Here is a 16,171-nt window from a genome sequence, read left to right on the forward strand (position 1 = left end):
GAGGAAGAGACTGATTCTCTCCTTGTGACCCCCTGCGTCACCATACCCAGAGGAGCGGTGGCCTCCCTAATCAACCCTGACCCTAATGGTCGACTGTCTAAGGCGTGAACGGGGAAGGACACAGCCACGGGAACAATGGGGATCCCTAAACTAAGGGCAAACGATCTGTCTGTAAAATTCCCAGCCGCGCCTGAATTGACGAGCGCCTTATGCTGGGAATGCGGGGAAAACTCAGGAAAAGAAACATACAAAAACATGTGTGCAATAGAGGGCTCTGGGTGAGAAGGGTGCCGGCTCACCTTGGATGATGCCAGAGTGCCCTGCCTGCTGCCTCGATCCCCAGAGGAACCAACCCCGCACCGACCAGCAGTGTGACCTCTGCGGCCACAGATGGTGCACGAGCCGGAACCTCCTCCTGTCTCCCTAAGCACAGCACCTCCCAGCTCCATGGGCACCGGAGCGGCGGTGCTGGGGGATGGAACCGACAGAACCCGATCTGGACGTCCGCGAGTGGCCAGCAGGTCATCCAGCCGAATGGACAGGTCCACCAGCTGGTCGAAGGTGAGGGTGGTGTCCCTGCAGGCCAACTCCCAACGGACGTCTTCACGCAAACTGCAGCGATAGTGGTTGATCAGGGCCCTATCGTTCCATCCCGCGCCGGCGGCCAGGGTCCAATAATCCATGGCGAACTCCTGGGCGCTCCTTGTCCCCTGCCTCAGATGGAAGAGACGTTCACCCGCCGCTCTACCCTCGGGTGGATGGTCAAAGACTGCCCGGAAGCGGCGGGTGAAATCCTCGAAATGGTCCAGCGCCGCATCTCCTTCTCCCCACACGGCGTTGGCCCACTCCAAGGCTTTCCCAGAGAGGCACGAGACGAGGGTGGACACCTTCTCACGACCTGAAGGAGCCGGGTGGACGGTTGCCAGGTAGAGGTCGAGCTGCAACAGGAAACCCTGGCAGCGTGCAGCCGTCCCTTCATACTCCCGGGGAAGGGCAAGACGAATCCCACTGGGACCGGATGAAGGTGGCGCGAGTAGTGGAGACCCTGGTTGTGTTGGTGGAGGCGCTGGAGGAACTCCCTGTCTCCCCCAGCGGTCCATAGTTTGGAGATGGTGGAGCATCGCCGCATGCTCCCGGACGCGCTCCTCCACCCCTATTCCAGGGGCACCTGCTCCTGCTGACTCCATATGTTGGGTGTGGGATTTTGTAACGGGGTGCGTAATTGGCGGCAGAGAAGTCAGGCGCAGGAGAGCAGAACTGGGTAATAACCAGAGATTTATTAAGCAAAACCAACGGCATCCAGAACAACAAGATAAATGGGCACACAAATAACCCGTTGTGTGCTCACGGGGAACGTGCACAAGCACTACAATAAACAATCCCACACAAAGACATGGGGGGAACAGAGGGTTAAATACACAACAAGTAATTGAGGGAATTGAAACCAGGTGTGAGGAAAAACAAGACAAAACACATGGAAAATGAACGGCATCCAACGGCATCCAGAACAACAAGATAAATGGGCACACAAATAACCCGTTGTGCGCTCACGGGGAACGTGCACAAGCACTACAATAAACAATCCCACACAAAGACATGGGGGGGAACAGAGGGTTAAATACACAACAATTAATTGAGGGAATTGAAACCAGGTGTGAGGAAAAACAAGACAAAACACATGGAAAATGAAAAATGGATCGATGATAGCTAGAAGACCGGCAACGCCGACCGCCAAGCGCCGCCCGAACAAGGAGAGGACCCAACTTCGGCGGAAGTTGTGACAGAGAATTAGCTGCACATGTGATGGAATAATGCACTGTGCAAGCAGAGGGTTGCAATTCCATTGAATTGGGGATAGTTTAACCAAAATATGCCACAAGACACTAGAATTGCCTTATGTGTATCCCACAAAAAAGGTTGACTGTTGTAAGCTAACTTTGTTGATGAATTTAAGCAAAATTCACCAAATTCCAGGGTTTAACTTCCCATGAAAAATTTCGTAAATTTATCGTAAAGTTTCCGACCCTTTGCAACCCTAGGTACTAGGAGGATAGTTACAAATCTTCCAACCACGTTTTATTTGTAAGGTCAAGTTTACTGAAGTGAAAAGAGTGCTACAGTTATCTGTATTATTAGTGCTACAGTTCTTAAATCTGTTGATGTGCCCTTGAGCGAGGAGGCTGACCCTGTAAAACAACACATTTTACTCCACCTATGTGACGACAAAACATATATATTTGTATCTTTTTGGGGGGGAATGAATGTGGTCAATGTGGGGGATAACAACATCCTTTTTTTCCAGTTAACAGGTTAATTTAAGAGAGTGGCATTCCTATTCAATTTCTCCTATCTGTGTGAAGGGGAATGAATAGGCAGTTCTTATAGAAGCTCTTGTGGACAGCCTTTTAATTAACAAATGGAATAATACAGTACTAGCAGTAGGGCTGTGTCAGAAATTTCACCACATTCCCTACATAGTGCACTACCAAAGCCTGATCAAAAGTAGTGCACTATTTAGGGAATAGGGTGCCATTTGTGATACAGCATACAATTGAAAGTGCCAACAGTACTGTACTTGATCCAGAGATATGCAGGTATCATGAGGAGCTATGTTACAGTTAAAATATGCTCTAAAATGGAAATGGAAAAGATAGGAAGGAAATCCCTTTGCCGGCATCTTCGTCAAACAGAGACAGTAGAGAGACACTTGCATGTCATCAGATAGATAGATCAAGTCTACATGCTACAGTAAAACATAGTAGTTGTTTCCGGCTCAGGGGACATGGTTGAAAGTGAACCATCCAGTCGTTTAACAGCAAGCCATCCATCCACCACAGAGAAAGGAGTCCATCACCTCTCTCCACCTTCCATCCTGGAAGAGAAAAAAATCATGTGTGGTTTGCCTAGCATCCTGTTTGGTTGGCCTAGCATCCTGTTTGGTTGGCCTAGCTTCCTGTTTGGTTAGCCTAGCATCATGTTTGGTATACCTAGAATCCTGTTTGGTTGGTCTAGCATCCTGTGTGGTTGGCCTAGCATCCTGTTTGGTTGGCCTGGCATCCTGTTTGGTTAGCCTAGCATCATGTTTGGTGTACCTAGAATCCTGTTTGGTTGGTCTAGCATCCTAGGCATGTTAGTGCATTATATTGAGATGTGTGATTTACAACAGTCAGAATGACATCCTCATTAAAATGGCATTTGAACAGGTAAAGAGGTATGCTTTGATAACCTAGGCAGAAAAAAATACGTATATTTTTATATACAATTAGGTATTATGATTATGGCTCTAGATTGCAGGAAAAATCTGTTTCAGGTGTTTGAAAAATGCAGAATTCTCCAACCCCATCCATTTTCATGTACTTTGTGCCCCCTCTAAAATCCTGGGTGCATGACGCCCCTGCCGCTGTCTCAAAATGTATTGACCCTGTATGTATGGTCATGAATAAACAACAGCTTTAAAATTCCTAATACATCACACAGGCACTATCTCTTTATGTAACATCAACCACGTTTATTTAAAAATAGGTGATTTATGTTCCCTCGGCCCAGTAAAAGCCTTATCAGTATCTCACTGCACCAGTTAATAACCAAGGATGTGTCCCAAATGGCATCTTATTCCCTATATAGTGCACTACTTTTGACCAGATCCTTATAGGCCCTGGTCAAAAGTAGTGCACTTTGTAGGGAATAGGGTGCCATTTGGGAGACCGTCCAAGTGGAAGCCATGGTGTATTAATAACACTACAGCCGATGAGTTGGAGACTGCTCCATTTTGCTAATGTCTGTTACAATTTCAAACCAGGCCATGTATAACTAACAGGTTTAATTAGTTTGGATTGATATTCATATCACATGTCCAATGGAATAGACGCCTGACAACACTCACCTTGTGTACTTCTGAAGAGTATCTTGTCCTGTGTCGCTTTTCCCTGTTGGATCATTTTTTCCCCCAGTTTTTCTATGGGATACTTTATCCTATAATGGTGTCTGTTGATCAACGAGGCCATGCAAAACAGAATTGCCCAGAATTCTCTCTCTCTCTCTCTCTCTCTCTCTCTCTCTCTCTCTCTCTCTCTCTCTCTCTCTCGGTCTCTCTCTCCTTCTCTCTCCGTCTGTCTGTCCGTCTCTCTCTCTCCTTCTCTCTCCGTCTGTCTGTCCGTCTCTCTCTCCCTCTCTCTCCATCTGTCTGTCCGTCTCTCTCTCCCTCTCTCTCCACCTGTCTGTCCGTCTCTCTCTCCCTCTCTCTCCGTCTGTCTGTCCGTCTCTCTCCCTCTCTCTCCGTCTGTCTGTCCGTCTCTCTCTCCCTCTCTCCGTCTGTCCGTCCGTCTCTCTCTCCCTCTCTCCATCTGTCCGTCCGTCTCTCTCTCCCTCTCTCCGTCCATCCGTCCATCTCTCTCTCCCTCTCTCCGTCCGTCCGTCTCTCTCTCCCTCTCTCCGTCCATTCGTCCGTCTCTCTCTCCCTCTCTCCGTCTGTCCGTCCGTCTCTCTCTCCCTCTCTCCATCCGTCCCTCCGTCCCTCCGTCTCTCTCTCTCTCTCTCTCTCTCTCTCTCTCTCTCTCTCTCTCTTCCCTAAGAGTAGAATATGCTCTTTCATAATACTTAGTGTATCATGTTGCAGTTGGTAATGGAAAGGGATATGCGATTACAGTTATGTTACATCTATTCTTTAATCAGCTATCAAAGAGATGTTAACTGGTTTCTCTGATTGGGGTGAAACCTTTTCATGTTCAGTTGACTATCCAAGGTTATTAAAGGCACTTTCACACAAACCTACAGTGAAACCAAGAAATTAATTATTTGCTGATGTGAACCAAATGTAGGCTAGTAGTTTGTTTCATTCACTATCTCTTGTATACCAATACTACAGCAGAAAGGTCCTTCTTTGTGGGATGTTGGTAATGATATTTCCAAATGTTTTGTGGCATGCTCGCCTGAGATCCAGTTAGTTGCATGTGGAGAATTGCCTTAAAAGTAAATGGCAGGATAAGCGGTCTTTTCATGCCATGCATGCTTGATGCATCCGGACAGATACGAGAACATCGCAATCAAATTAGCAGGGCTTGTCGTGCACGCTTACACAGCAGAAGCCCCAGACCTTTTTCTTCTCTTAGCAGCAATAACACCAACGAACGGGGGTATAACTCACAGTGACAGGGGGATTTGAGGAGCCTCCGTCAGTATTATTGCGAGGCAGCTTGTGCCCAATTGCTCCTAATACAAAGTGATTTGAAGCCATCAACACTATGCGTGACTCACCCACCCAGAGAGTCATCCACAGGCACCTGGCCCTGGCCCTGGCCCAGTTAACATGGAATGCAACAAGGTAGAATGTCTTGGCTCAGCTTGTGAAACTGTTGAGAGTGGTCCAGTAGATCCTCTCTTTCCACCTCCGTGATCATTTGGCACGTCTGACTCCTGTGACTCCTGCCTTCGTGACGCGGCAGTTACCACCTGCTCCCCATGGCCTGAGTGCTGCTTGTCTCAGTCTAATTCAGGGACATGTTGGCAGAAGCCATTTGAGAACAACACAGTGAGTGAAGGACAGTCCTGGTTGGCTGTCGCTGCCTGGATGACTGATGATGTGTGCTGATCTCCACTGAGTGACACATGCCATCAAACCTCCCATAAAGCTACTGTGACCTATGCTGTCATGTCACAACATTCCAAATGCTACAGTCTGCTTGTTTATCAGTGTACAGTCCTGCTGAACAGTACCTAGCCATAGTTTCTTTAATTCATGCGCTATGTTTTATGTTTTGTACCAAAAACTCTTTAATCCTCAAGGGAGGTTTGAATTACATTTTACATTTTAGTAATTTAGCAGATGCTCTTATCCAAAGCGACTTGCAGTTAATGCATTCATCTTAAGATAGATAGGCACAGTATGTCAAGCCATTTGATATTGACTTTCATGTTGGAATGGCCGTGCTACTTGCAATCTCTCTGCTTTATATTCGACCAGCTATGCAGCTTATGCAGCAGCACAGCATCAGAGTGCAGCATACTGTTGGATCGATGTGTGTACATGTACTGTATGCCTCAGTGGCTTCGTGAGATAATTGCGTGCTTGTCCATGTCTTATGTCTCGCACAGTATTTTATGGCCTGTTTTGTCATGTTCCTACAGTGTGACTTGCGATGTAAAGCTATTGATGAGACAAAGAGAACCTCCAATTGAATTCTCCGGAGTGCGTAGCCTTTATTATGACGGGAATCGTCTTTGCTTCAATAGCCCTGATTCATTACTGGAAATTAGTTAGCCTGGCCCTTCGCCAGCCAGCACCTCTCCCTTGTAAGAGCCTTTCATAAAGCCAATGCTATGGTGGAATATGGTTATTATGAAAGCAACCGCTAATGGAGCTTTGATGAGCGTGCTAGAATTCTAGATGTTGACGTGAAGAGGAGATCACAACCCCAAATCAAAGATACTGTAGTTTACAAAAACAACATCAGCAGGTTGTTAGATCTTGAACAGTGTATCATCTTAAAACAGAGTGCATATTTGAGTTTTATCTGATAGTGTCATGCTTTACCTTATTATGCCACTTGTTCCCTTACACACACACACACACACACACACACACACACACACACACACACACACACACACACACACACACACACACACACACACACACACACACACACACACACACACACACACACACACACACACGGTCAGCAAGTGACGGCCCTCAATCTAGTTTAACTCTCACTGGTGACCTCCCTCACCCTGCATTGATAGCAGCGATGGGTGATAGGGTCAGTCTGCTAGGGACTGATAAACTCAGCGCACAGCGGCAGTCCATCCGACAACGCTGAATGCAATCACTCAAGAATGAGCCAGGCATCGCTGGGTCTGAAGGTTGGACCTAATCTGTCTCCATAGCAACTGTCCAGGTACGTCTGACTGCGACTGCGGTCGGTCAGCCAGCTGGGAGAGTTGGAGGGAGACAGCGTCAGCGTGGCAACACAGTGGCGATACAGAGGGAGAGCCCTGATGAGTTATCCTGGTGATTATCAGATAAAGATAATGGGGTTGATTGCCTCACAGGGCATGTATAGAGAGAACACCACTGAGCTGCCAGAGAGAGCCAGGACAGGACAATACTGTAAGATGGAAGGGAAAGTTATCTCTCTGTCTCCTGTTCTTGGAAGTTGTGGAGTTTTTACGGATGCGTTGTGTATCAGGTATGGGCTGAAGGTAATGGTGGACTGGACAGTACCATACGCCCCAACATCAGTCATTTTAGGTACTAAATATAGTTACACTATCTACACTATAATTCGAATTTTGGAATTATAAAAAAATATATATATATTTTCTAGCTCCTCCTCCTTGTTCTGTCAATGTTTAAGGAATCCCCTCACCTTAAGGCTACTGCCAGTGTCTTTTCATCCTAGGAAGGTTACTTTTTGTAGATTGACCACACAGACAGATCCATGTCTGCTGGTGAAGTTTAAACACAAGAATTAACATGAAAACCTTTTCCAGTCTGAAATGCATGAAATATTGGACAATTAATATTTCAGAATAACCCAGAAAAATACTCAGGAAATTTCTGTTGTTGTGCTGAGTGATGAGATTGCTTAATTAGCAGGTCCCATTCAGATTCTCTAACCATCTGTTTGAAACCCATGTCTCCTGATCCTATCATCCTAACACCAGCGCTCTTCTTCTGTGGTGGCAGAATGGTGGGTGTGCAGTCCTGTCGTCCCTATTATGGATGTGAATGTTCCTCACAGATATACAGCTCCATTTGCTAGCGATGCCTGATGGTTCAGGGGGAACATGTCTTATTAAAGCAATAAAAATGACTCCAATAATGTTTAATGAGCTCACCAACTGGAGAAAAAAAAGGCAATTTGGCATTTTAAAGATATATTACCTTATCGGTCTTTGTCTGTCGGATAAAGCCACAAGTCTCTAATGTTCCCTTTTTCGTGCCATTGAAAATATTAAAATGAACATAAGTATTGATTGGAACCAGAGGCTGCAAAAGAGAGACACTCTATCATCTTCTCTGCAAGAACTGGGAGGAGAAACTTTTTGTAACAGAATATTTTTGCTTCCTACTTTTTAATGACGTACAATATGTTTTTAATGTATTGTACAGCTCTTAGCTACATTACATCTAAAAACAGATTTGCATGAAGCCAATATAGGTTGACATCTTGTCAAAAAAAGATATAAAAACAAAAAAAAACTGTCATAAATGTGTTGACCTTGTTGATCTCATTTTACTGATAACTGTCCTCAGTGATATGTTTGTACCAAGTTAATGTGCTTACCAAACCCCATGTCTCCTCAAATGGAGTTCATGTTTTGAATGCCAGTGCCAGTGGATTTGTAACAATATATTTTACCTGAGGATTATTTGGTTGCATCTCAGGTATTACAGGATTACAAGGGATTATGTGTTGAACTAGATTATGAGTTCAAATGTTAAAACTGGTACGGTACTTGACCTGCGACACTCTGATTGGATCTGTAATCAAAATAAGCGAAGCATGTTGTGATGTGTAATTTTTCTTTACATAACATTGTTTATTTTTAGATGTCAGACATCTAATGACGGCCATTCTTCATGTAGAGTTCTTTACAACATGGACCTTTGTCTAAACTGTCCTTATGCACAAGATGGTCTGACAGGAACATCAATCAACACGTTAAATTGAGGCTTGCAAATTCATCCTTCAGAACCCATTATGAACTATGGCAAAATATAACTGAATTCACTTAAATCTCAGTGTCCATCAGTTTCTGACCAGTTTTTTTTCTCGATGTTATCTTGCAGCTTGGTGAGGAAACCTTCAACAGAGCCAAGCTCCTGAACGTGGGCTACACTGAGGCCCTGAAGGATGCAGAGTATGACTGCTTCATCTTCAGCGACGTGGACCTCATCCCTATGGACGACCGTAACCTCTACCACTGTTACGACCAGCCACGACACTTTGCCATCGCTATGGACAAGTTTGGCTTTAGGTAGGTCAATTGTATTGTGTACTCTCACTCTCATGTATATTTACTCTAAAATAAATCTGTTATTCATTTTCTGAACCTATTCTCCTACCATCTTAAGTTTATTAATTTGTAAAGGTATATGCTTTTAAAGGGATAGTCCTCATATAAAAGTTTGAAGATATTCTTTTGGGACTGCACACATGATCTGTACAGGATGATGTAACCAAAAGTACTGTTGGAGACTCATCTCCAGTTCTTTTGACTGACTTTAAGGTGAACTTTCCCTCTGTCTTTCATTGGAATCCAGAAAATTCGCCCAGCGCTCTCTGATGTTTCATTTTCTGTGTGGGGCCAAAGAGCAACCCAATCCTAACACATTATTCTATATCGCTTTTGTTATTGTCAGGAGTCAAGACGTTTTTTTGGTGGTATCATTTTACGAATAACTTTACCTGCTGTTGATAACACAAGCATTTTAATGTCAAATTGAATACCCACAACTTTATCCAGTGAATTTGTCCTGCCCCTACTGTACACTGATACCCACTGCTTCATTCTGATGTCAGTGAACATCAACTTGAGTTAAAGTTAGCCTTTTCTCACATCTAACTCAGCCCTATCCACATACTTTATAGCCTTCAAATTGACATATAGTTACAAAAAGCCCTCAAGACACCCATGCCTAACAGACAAATTCACCCCAATGCCATTTTACCTGCTTGGATATGGAATTAGAATTACTGTATAATTTGTGACAGATTGATTGAACACAATTCCTCAGCATCTAGCCAGGCTTTCTATCCAGTGCATGTGGACTAAGCAGCCTATTTGCTAGACATCTTATGCAAGTCCCTCAATGCACCAGCGTTGACTGCTAATATCAATAAACTGTGATGATAATCCCATTTCTAAACTGTATGGAATTCACACTAGAGGGGCTTTCTCCTGGCTGCAACATTACTTTCTCTAATAACTCACACATCCTCCAGCAAATAGGCTGCTTAGAAACACACATGCATGCAAGCACTCACACACAGACACGGATGCACGCATACAAGGACACACACACACACAACATTTTCTCTATATTGTTTGTGTGAAAGGCTGCTGCTACAGCAGATGTCCTCATTAGTTTTTTGCTTGTTGTCTTTTTACATAAAGCTCCCTGTCGCTGGCTCTGTCTGACGTCACAAACACACACACACACACACACACACACACACACACACACACACACACACACACACACACACACACACACACACACACACACACACACACACACACACACACACACACACACACACACACACACACACTCACCACTGGCCTGAGGCAGACTCCAGGCACCCGCCATGATACTCGGCTAACCTTCTGCACCGTGCAACATTACAATGGGGCTCTGTAGAAAGGCTCTCTCTCCATCTCCAAACCTTCTGCATATCTTCACGTCATGTGCATAAATAATAGCACCTCACATCAAGTGACACTTTTTCTCTTTAACTTTTGAAGCAATCCGAGCTACTGTAGCTATAGAAACAATACATTGTTAATTTATGTTTTTTTATTTAGTTACTTCTTCTCCCATTCTTACAGTATACACATAAAGTGCATGAATACAAAATATGTTATGTTGTAATTTTCTGTTGTCTTGAATGCAATACAGTAGAGTATCCATATTTGACAGGATTGTTTTAAAAAAAATCCAGGATCTGTAATAAACCTCAAATCTGACAACCGCCTCAATGCTTTGACAGTTATTTTCCCCTTGCAGGCTTCCTTACGCGGGGTACTTTGGCGGGGTTTCTGGGCTGAGCAAAAAACAGTTTCTCAAGATCAATGGCTTCCCCAACGAGTACTGGGGCTGGGGAGGAGAGGATGACGATATCTATAACAGGTAAGACTGCATAGCAGAAATATTCCAAAAACACCCATCAATCCCAGCACAGTACCAGAAAAAGAATGGTGCAGCCAATTTATTTGACATTTAGATTATAGCTGATACAGTAATTTGCATATTGGTTAGAATATCTTTTACCTTTATTTAACTAGGCAAGTAAGTTAAGAACAAATTCTTATTTAAAATGACAGCCTACCCTGGCCAAACGCCCTATGGGACTCGGCCGGATGTGATACAGCCTGGATTTGAAACAGGCACTGTAATGATGCCTCTTGCACTGAGATGCAGTGCCTTAGACTGCTGCGCCACTCGGGAGCAGTATCAGTCATCGCTACTTTAACAGCTGTACTTTAACAGCTTTGAATTATTTAATGCTGATAACATTCTAAAGGCACAGATGAGGTATTAAAAGAGTGAAGTAGGCACAGCTACAGGTCTTATTAAACGCAAAGTGTATGCCTGGCCTGTCACTTTACTTTATCATTGAAATACTTTTTTCCTGAATGTCCAGATAGAATGTCATTGTTCTTCCCGACCACATTCCCTCGCAGTGCTGCTAGCTCACAGACGGTCAAAACTTTAATAGCATGATAGTAGCTGCCATAGATTTGATCCATTAAAGCATCAAGATTTCCCCTGAGATGTTTTCTTCAACAGAGCTATTTTTGTTTCAGTGGATGATGTGGGATGCGCTGGGATATTATCCTCCTGAATGCTGCTGCTTATGCCAATACATGAGCATGAAAGGCTAAATTCAACGTTGTAGACACCAAAATAAGCATATATAAAAGAGCATAAAGGTTGTCTTTCATTGAAATCTAGAACATTTTCAGGGCTCACTTGTTTTAATACAATTTTATATAAAGCAATTTGAAATGTCCTTGAATATACACTGGATCTCATGGCCAGGCAGAGAGGGGACTGATGATGATGGTGTTAGGCTAGCTTGCCGCAGAGTGAATAGACTCAGGCTGTATCCCAAATGGCACTCTATTCCCTATATAGTGTGCTACTTTTGGCTCTGGTTAAATGTAGTGCACTATATAGGGAATAGGGTACCATTTGGGATACAGCCCCAGACTGAGCTGTGCCTAGGGGGATGCTGTAGGTCTCTCCCCTAGGCACTCAGTGAGATGGTGATGTGTGAGTGATGGGGCCTGGGCTGTTGCTGGTGTCTCTCTTTCTCTCCCCCTCTCTTACAGCCCCTGTGGGGATGGCTCCTTTCCCTGGGTCTAGCTGCTACAGGACATGGCATCCTAGCCCAAATTGGGGCCTGCCAACACAATCCCAGCTCGGGGGAGTCCATGTCCCTGCTCAGTGCTTTGAGGCCGTGCCCACAGTCTGTTGATCAGAGGTCCAAGGGATGTCAGTGACAGCGCTCTTCTCTCTTTAAAATTACATCTTCTTTGTAGGCTAGCATATGGGTCATTCCATATTAAAAAAAAACACAAGAAAGAGGATTTTGACACCTACCATCTCAGATTGTTCTGAAATCGTTTCTGTAGTTAGTGACAGATACGATTAGCATTCCTGAAACATTATTTTGTTTAAATATAATTTGATCTCTGAGAAATTAAACTAATTGATTGCACCCAAATGTGCCATTTTAATTTATAGGATTCAGATAATATTCAATAAATATAGTACCCAACATCCGATTTGGACCAAACTTCTTCCTACCAATGAGTAAGCCACAAAGGAATTGCAACAAAATGTCAAAAGCCACCCACGGACCCCCCATACCCTATGCCAATCCCACCCCAACAACCAGTATACCAGTTCTCTATGTTTGACAAGTAGCATGACGCTATGGCTTGTAGTATTGCTTCTCCATACTATGTAATGTAGAAAACCCAGCCACAAAGTCATAACAGCTTTCCCAGTATGACAACAAATGGCGCTCCGGCGGGAGAAATCAATAGGTGAATATCACAGACAATCTCAACACTGACATGTAAGTAATACTGTGAAACACTATGATTCCAATATTAGTGGCAGATATGTTATGGACATTTTCTGAAATTACAATGCTAAAATAAAAATATATAAAAAAATATGTGTAGCACCTTTCATTTCCATATGCTCAAATACAATTTCAACAAAATAATGTTTAATGAATGCTAATATTACCTGTTTTTATCTACAGAAACTTCAGAACAATCTGAGATGGTGGGTGTCATTGCTTGCTGAAATGACATGGAATGACTCCTATGACTTGTAGAGAAAGAGAGAGTGTGATTCCTTTGTGACAGTAAGGTTCAGTGGGTTCAGCCTAAAGCAGGGACTGCACCTGCCTGGAGTGCACTATGTGGCACTGGCATACTGGCTCACAATCCCATATTGTAATAATAGCTGATGCCTCACACACTCTGTGATGTAGCACAACAGATCTTCCAGCAATGAGAGAGGCTAACTGGGATTAGAGTGATTAAGGGGAGTAGTGTGTTACTGTGTTGACATATTGTAGTTCAGAAGAGCACAGTCACCAAGAATCCAACCACAGTTATTGTTAGAGCAGTAAAGACAAAACATATATTTTATGAATCATAATTTTTTTTAACCTTTATTTAACTAGGCAAGTCACTTAAGAACAAAATCTTATTTACAATGACTGCCTAGGAACAGTGGGTTAACTGCCTTTTTCAGGGGCAGAACAACAGATTTTTACCTTGTCAGCTCAGGGATTTAATCTAGCAACCTTTCGGTTACTGGCCCAACGCTCAAACCACTAGGCTACCTGCCGCCCCCAATGTATAATTCATAATGTATTAAGATGTGTTAAGACCTCAAAGTGTATTTTGTGATATTTCCATTTTGTCATTTACATCATATCTTGGTTAGACTGCAGAGGCTATACTGTGTTGTAACTCCAGTGATAGCATAGCACAACTAGTGGTGATGCATGGTAGTGCACTCAGAGCCTTGCGTGAACTGCAGCACAATATTGTGGGGAGTTCCTTGTTAATTGTAGTGCTTTTTGGAACTGTGGCATGCTGTCACAACCTGCTGGGGAAAATCCCTTATGATTTGCTTGGAGGGAATACCTCATGTTACAGACGGTGCCAACTTCTCCACTTTTTTTTAATAATCATACGTCTTCAGAAAAATGCCTGGGTTGATTTACCCCATCTCAAATAAACAGTTAAAGGGAAAAGGGGGGTTATTTTCTGGCGTTATTTTAATGGACTGCTTTGAGCTTACGTCCTCCTGATGTCTGTCCATTCTACTTCTTATGTTAGAAAAAATCTAGTTAATGAAATTATTTTGAATGTACATTCAGACACTTAATTGAACTCTATGGTGTTCCTTAAGGGCCCAGTATCCTCAGTTTACTAAGTACCATAGTATTGATTATCTCACACCTGGATTACCCAGGCAAGGCTAACCATTGATTGGGAGATAGAGCTGAGACTGAGCTCCGTCATCACTATACAGTTTCATTCAGTAAAGGAAGGAAGGGTAAACAGAAATAGCTGGAGGTGATTTTGGCATTACTGGACAAAACAGATAGATGACAGTATTTTCCCTGCTTCCTGTAGAGCCCTTTCACCCTGAGACCAGCAACAGGAATGGAAGGATACTTAAAAAACATTTACATTTTACATTTAAGTCATTTAGCAGACGCTCTTATCCAGAGCGACTTACAAATTGGTGCATTCACCTTATGATATCCAGTGGAACAACCACTTTACAATAGTGCATCTAAATCTTTTAGGGGGGGTTAGAAGGATTACTTTATCCTATCCCAGGTATTCCTTAAAGAGGTGGGGTTTCAGGTGTCTCCAGAAGGTGGTGATTGACTCCGCTGTCCTGGCGTCGTGAGGGAGCTTGTTCCACCATAGGGGTGCCAGAGCAGCGAACAGTTTTGACTGGGCTGAGCGGGAACTGTGCTCTCTCTATCATCCCTCCTATCACCCCTCCTGGGCATGTACGTACAACTGAAGAGCAGCAGATCCATCCAGTGTCTTGGATGGGCAACTCCTTGGCTGTCAGCATCTGTGCAGTGAAACAGGGACCTGGAGGGACAGTTAGTTCCCTCATATTTACTTCTACTACAAGGTGACTAACTGTCAGAGCTCCGACTGTCTCTTGTGACAAACAGACAGACAGGCTCTGTCTGGTGACAAGTGCTCTCCCTGGCCTAGACGTACACCTGGCTGATACTGAGAAATATACAATCCCAAGTCATAGCCTATTTCATGGGCATAAGTGGTCCGGAAATACGTTAACTATCATAGGACTTTCCCTAACAAACATCAACAGTCCAGACACTATCTATTCTACATTTACATAGTGCACAGTGTCACTCTATTGTGTTCTGTCTTTACATTTTCATTTACATCTTTAATAGAGGGAGGGAGATAGAGGAGAAAAATGCCAGCTTTGGCAGGACTCTCATTTCACGATTGCCCTTGTGTGCTATTTCTAATTAGAGGGAGACAGGAGGGAGTGGATAGAGAGTGGGCAGGCAGGCAGCAGAGATTGAACCACTGCAGTCAGCAAGACAGACAGAGCACACACTCAATCCAACATGAGCGATTTCAGGTTCGTTCCACTCATCTCCTCATCTCTCCCCAATGGCTTCTTTCTCAGCAGCACTCCATTCATTTCGGTTCTGATGAGGTAATGCCGCAGATTCCAATTCCCCTGGACTACAAGAGTCTAATGCATTTAATAAAGACTGGAGAGAAATGGAGAAAAAAAAGCTAGAGAAATTCTTCATTAATTCAATCAAAAGGGCACGCAAGGCCAAATTAGCTGTCCAGACATGTGTATCAAAATTACCACTCAGGAAAACAATTATTTTTTGTTGCAATATTTAACAAGTACACAGAGAGTGAATGATATCAGTGGCAATGTGAGAATACAAAGGAAGTCAACAAAGGGACAAGCATTGCAATGTGTATGTATTGAGAGAGAGAAACCATTTTGCAGGAATGTCAACCATACATCAACCATACACACAACTGACAATGTAATCGTGCTTCTGTTTCTTCCCCTTTCGCTATGCCTGAATAATACTTTGCGTTCAAGGGCAATGTTAATTTAGGGAAACAGATATTTTGCTTCTCGACAAAGAAAATCTTATGTCATTGTGCCTGAAAGCAGAGTGAAGAACAGATATAAAAAAAATCTGTTGTGAAAGGTCAGAGGGCTGTTTTTCCTCTCCTTTTTATTTTCTACCGAAAATGCTTTGTATTATATTATTATATTATATCGCTCAATGCTTTCTCTTCATCATGGCCCCTCTGAGAGTTTTGAAAAGGTTTGATGGAGTTCAAGGAATCTGGTTCTGAATGAAAGGGCCCA

At 43.5% G+C, this 16,171-nt stretch overlaps 1 protein-coding gene and 1 long non-coding RNA gene across 3 annotated transcripts in view; one reads left to right on the top strand and one right to left on the bottom strand.

Moving 5' to 3' along the window:
- The window catches only part of LOC106569086 (beta-1,4-galactosyltransferase 2), a 141,538-nt gene that overhangs the window by 106,189 nt on the left and 19,178 nt on the right, over positions 1 to 16,171 (top strand). The window contains exons 4-6 of one of the 2 annotated variants that reach the window (XM_014140076.2): positions 8,795 to 8,982; positions 10,736 to 10,858; positions 12,064 to 12,893. In XM_014140076.2, coding sequence (XP_013995551.2) covers positions 8,795 to 8,982; positions 10,736 to 10,858; positions 12,064 to 12,097 — 345 coding nt within the window. In that variant the 3' untranslated portion in view covers positions 12,098 to 12,893. Of the gene's footprint in view, positions 1 to 8,794; positions 8,983 to 10,735; positions 10,859 to 12,063; positions 12,894 to 16,171 lie in introns of those variants that run through there. The other variant, XM_014140075.2, reaches the window with a different exon arrangement.
- LOC123726675 (uncharacterized) lies at positions 2,390 to 4,109 on the bottom strand. The gene is made up of 2 exons (XR_006758766.1): positions 3,884 to 4,109; positions 2,390 to 2,872 (listed from the first exon to the last, which is right to left on the bottom strand). It is a non-coding gene; the product is annotated as an uncharacterized lncRNA (long non-coding RNA).

Source organism: Salmo salar, chromosome ssa14, assembly GCF_905237065.1.
Source record: "Salmo salar chromosome ssa14, Ssal_v3.1, whole genome shotgun sequence".
NCBI lineage: Eukaryota > Metazoa > Chordata > Actinopteri > Salmoniformes > Salmonidae > Salmo > Salmo salar.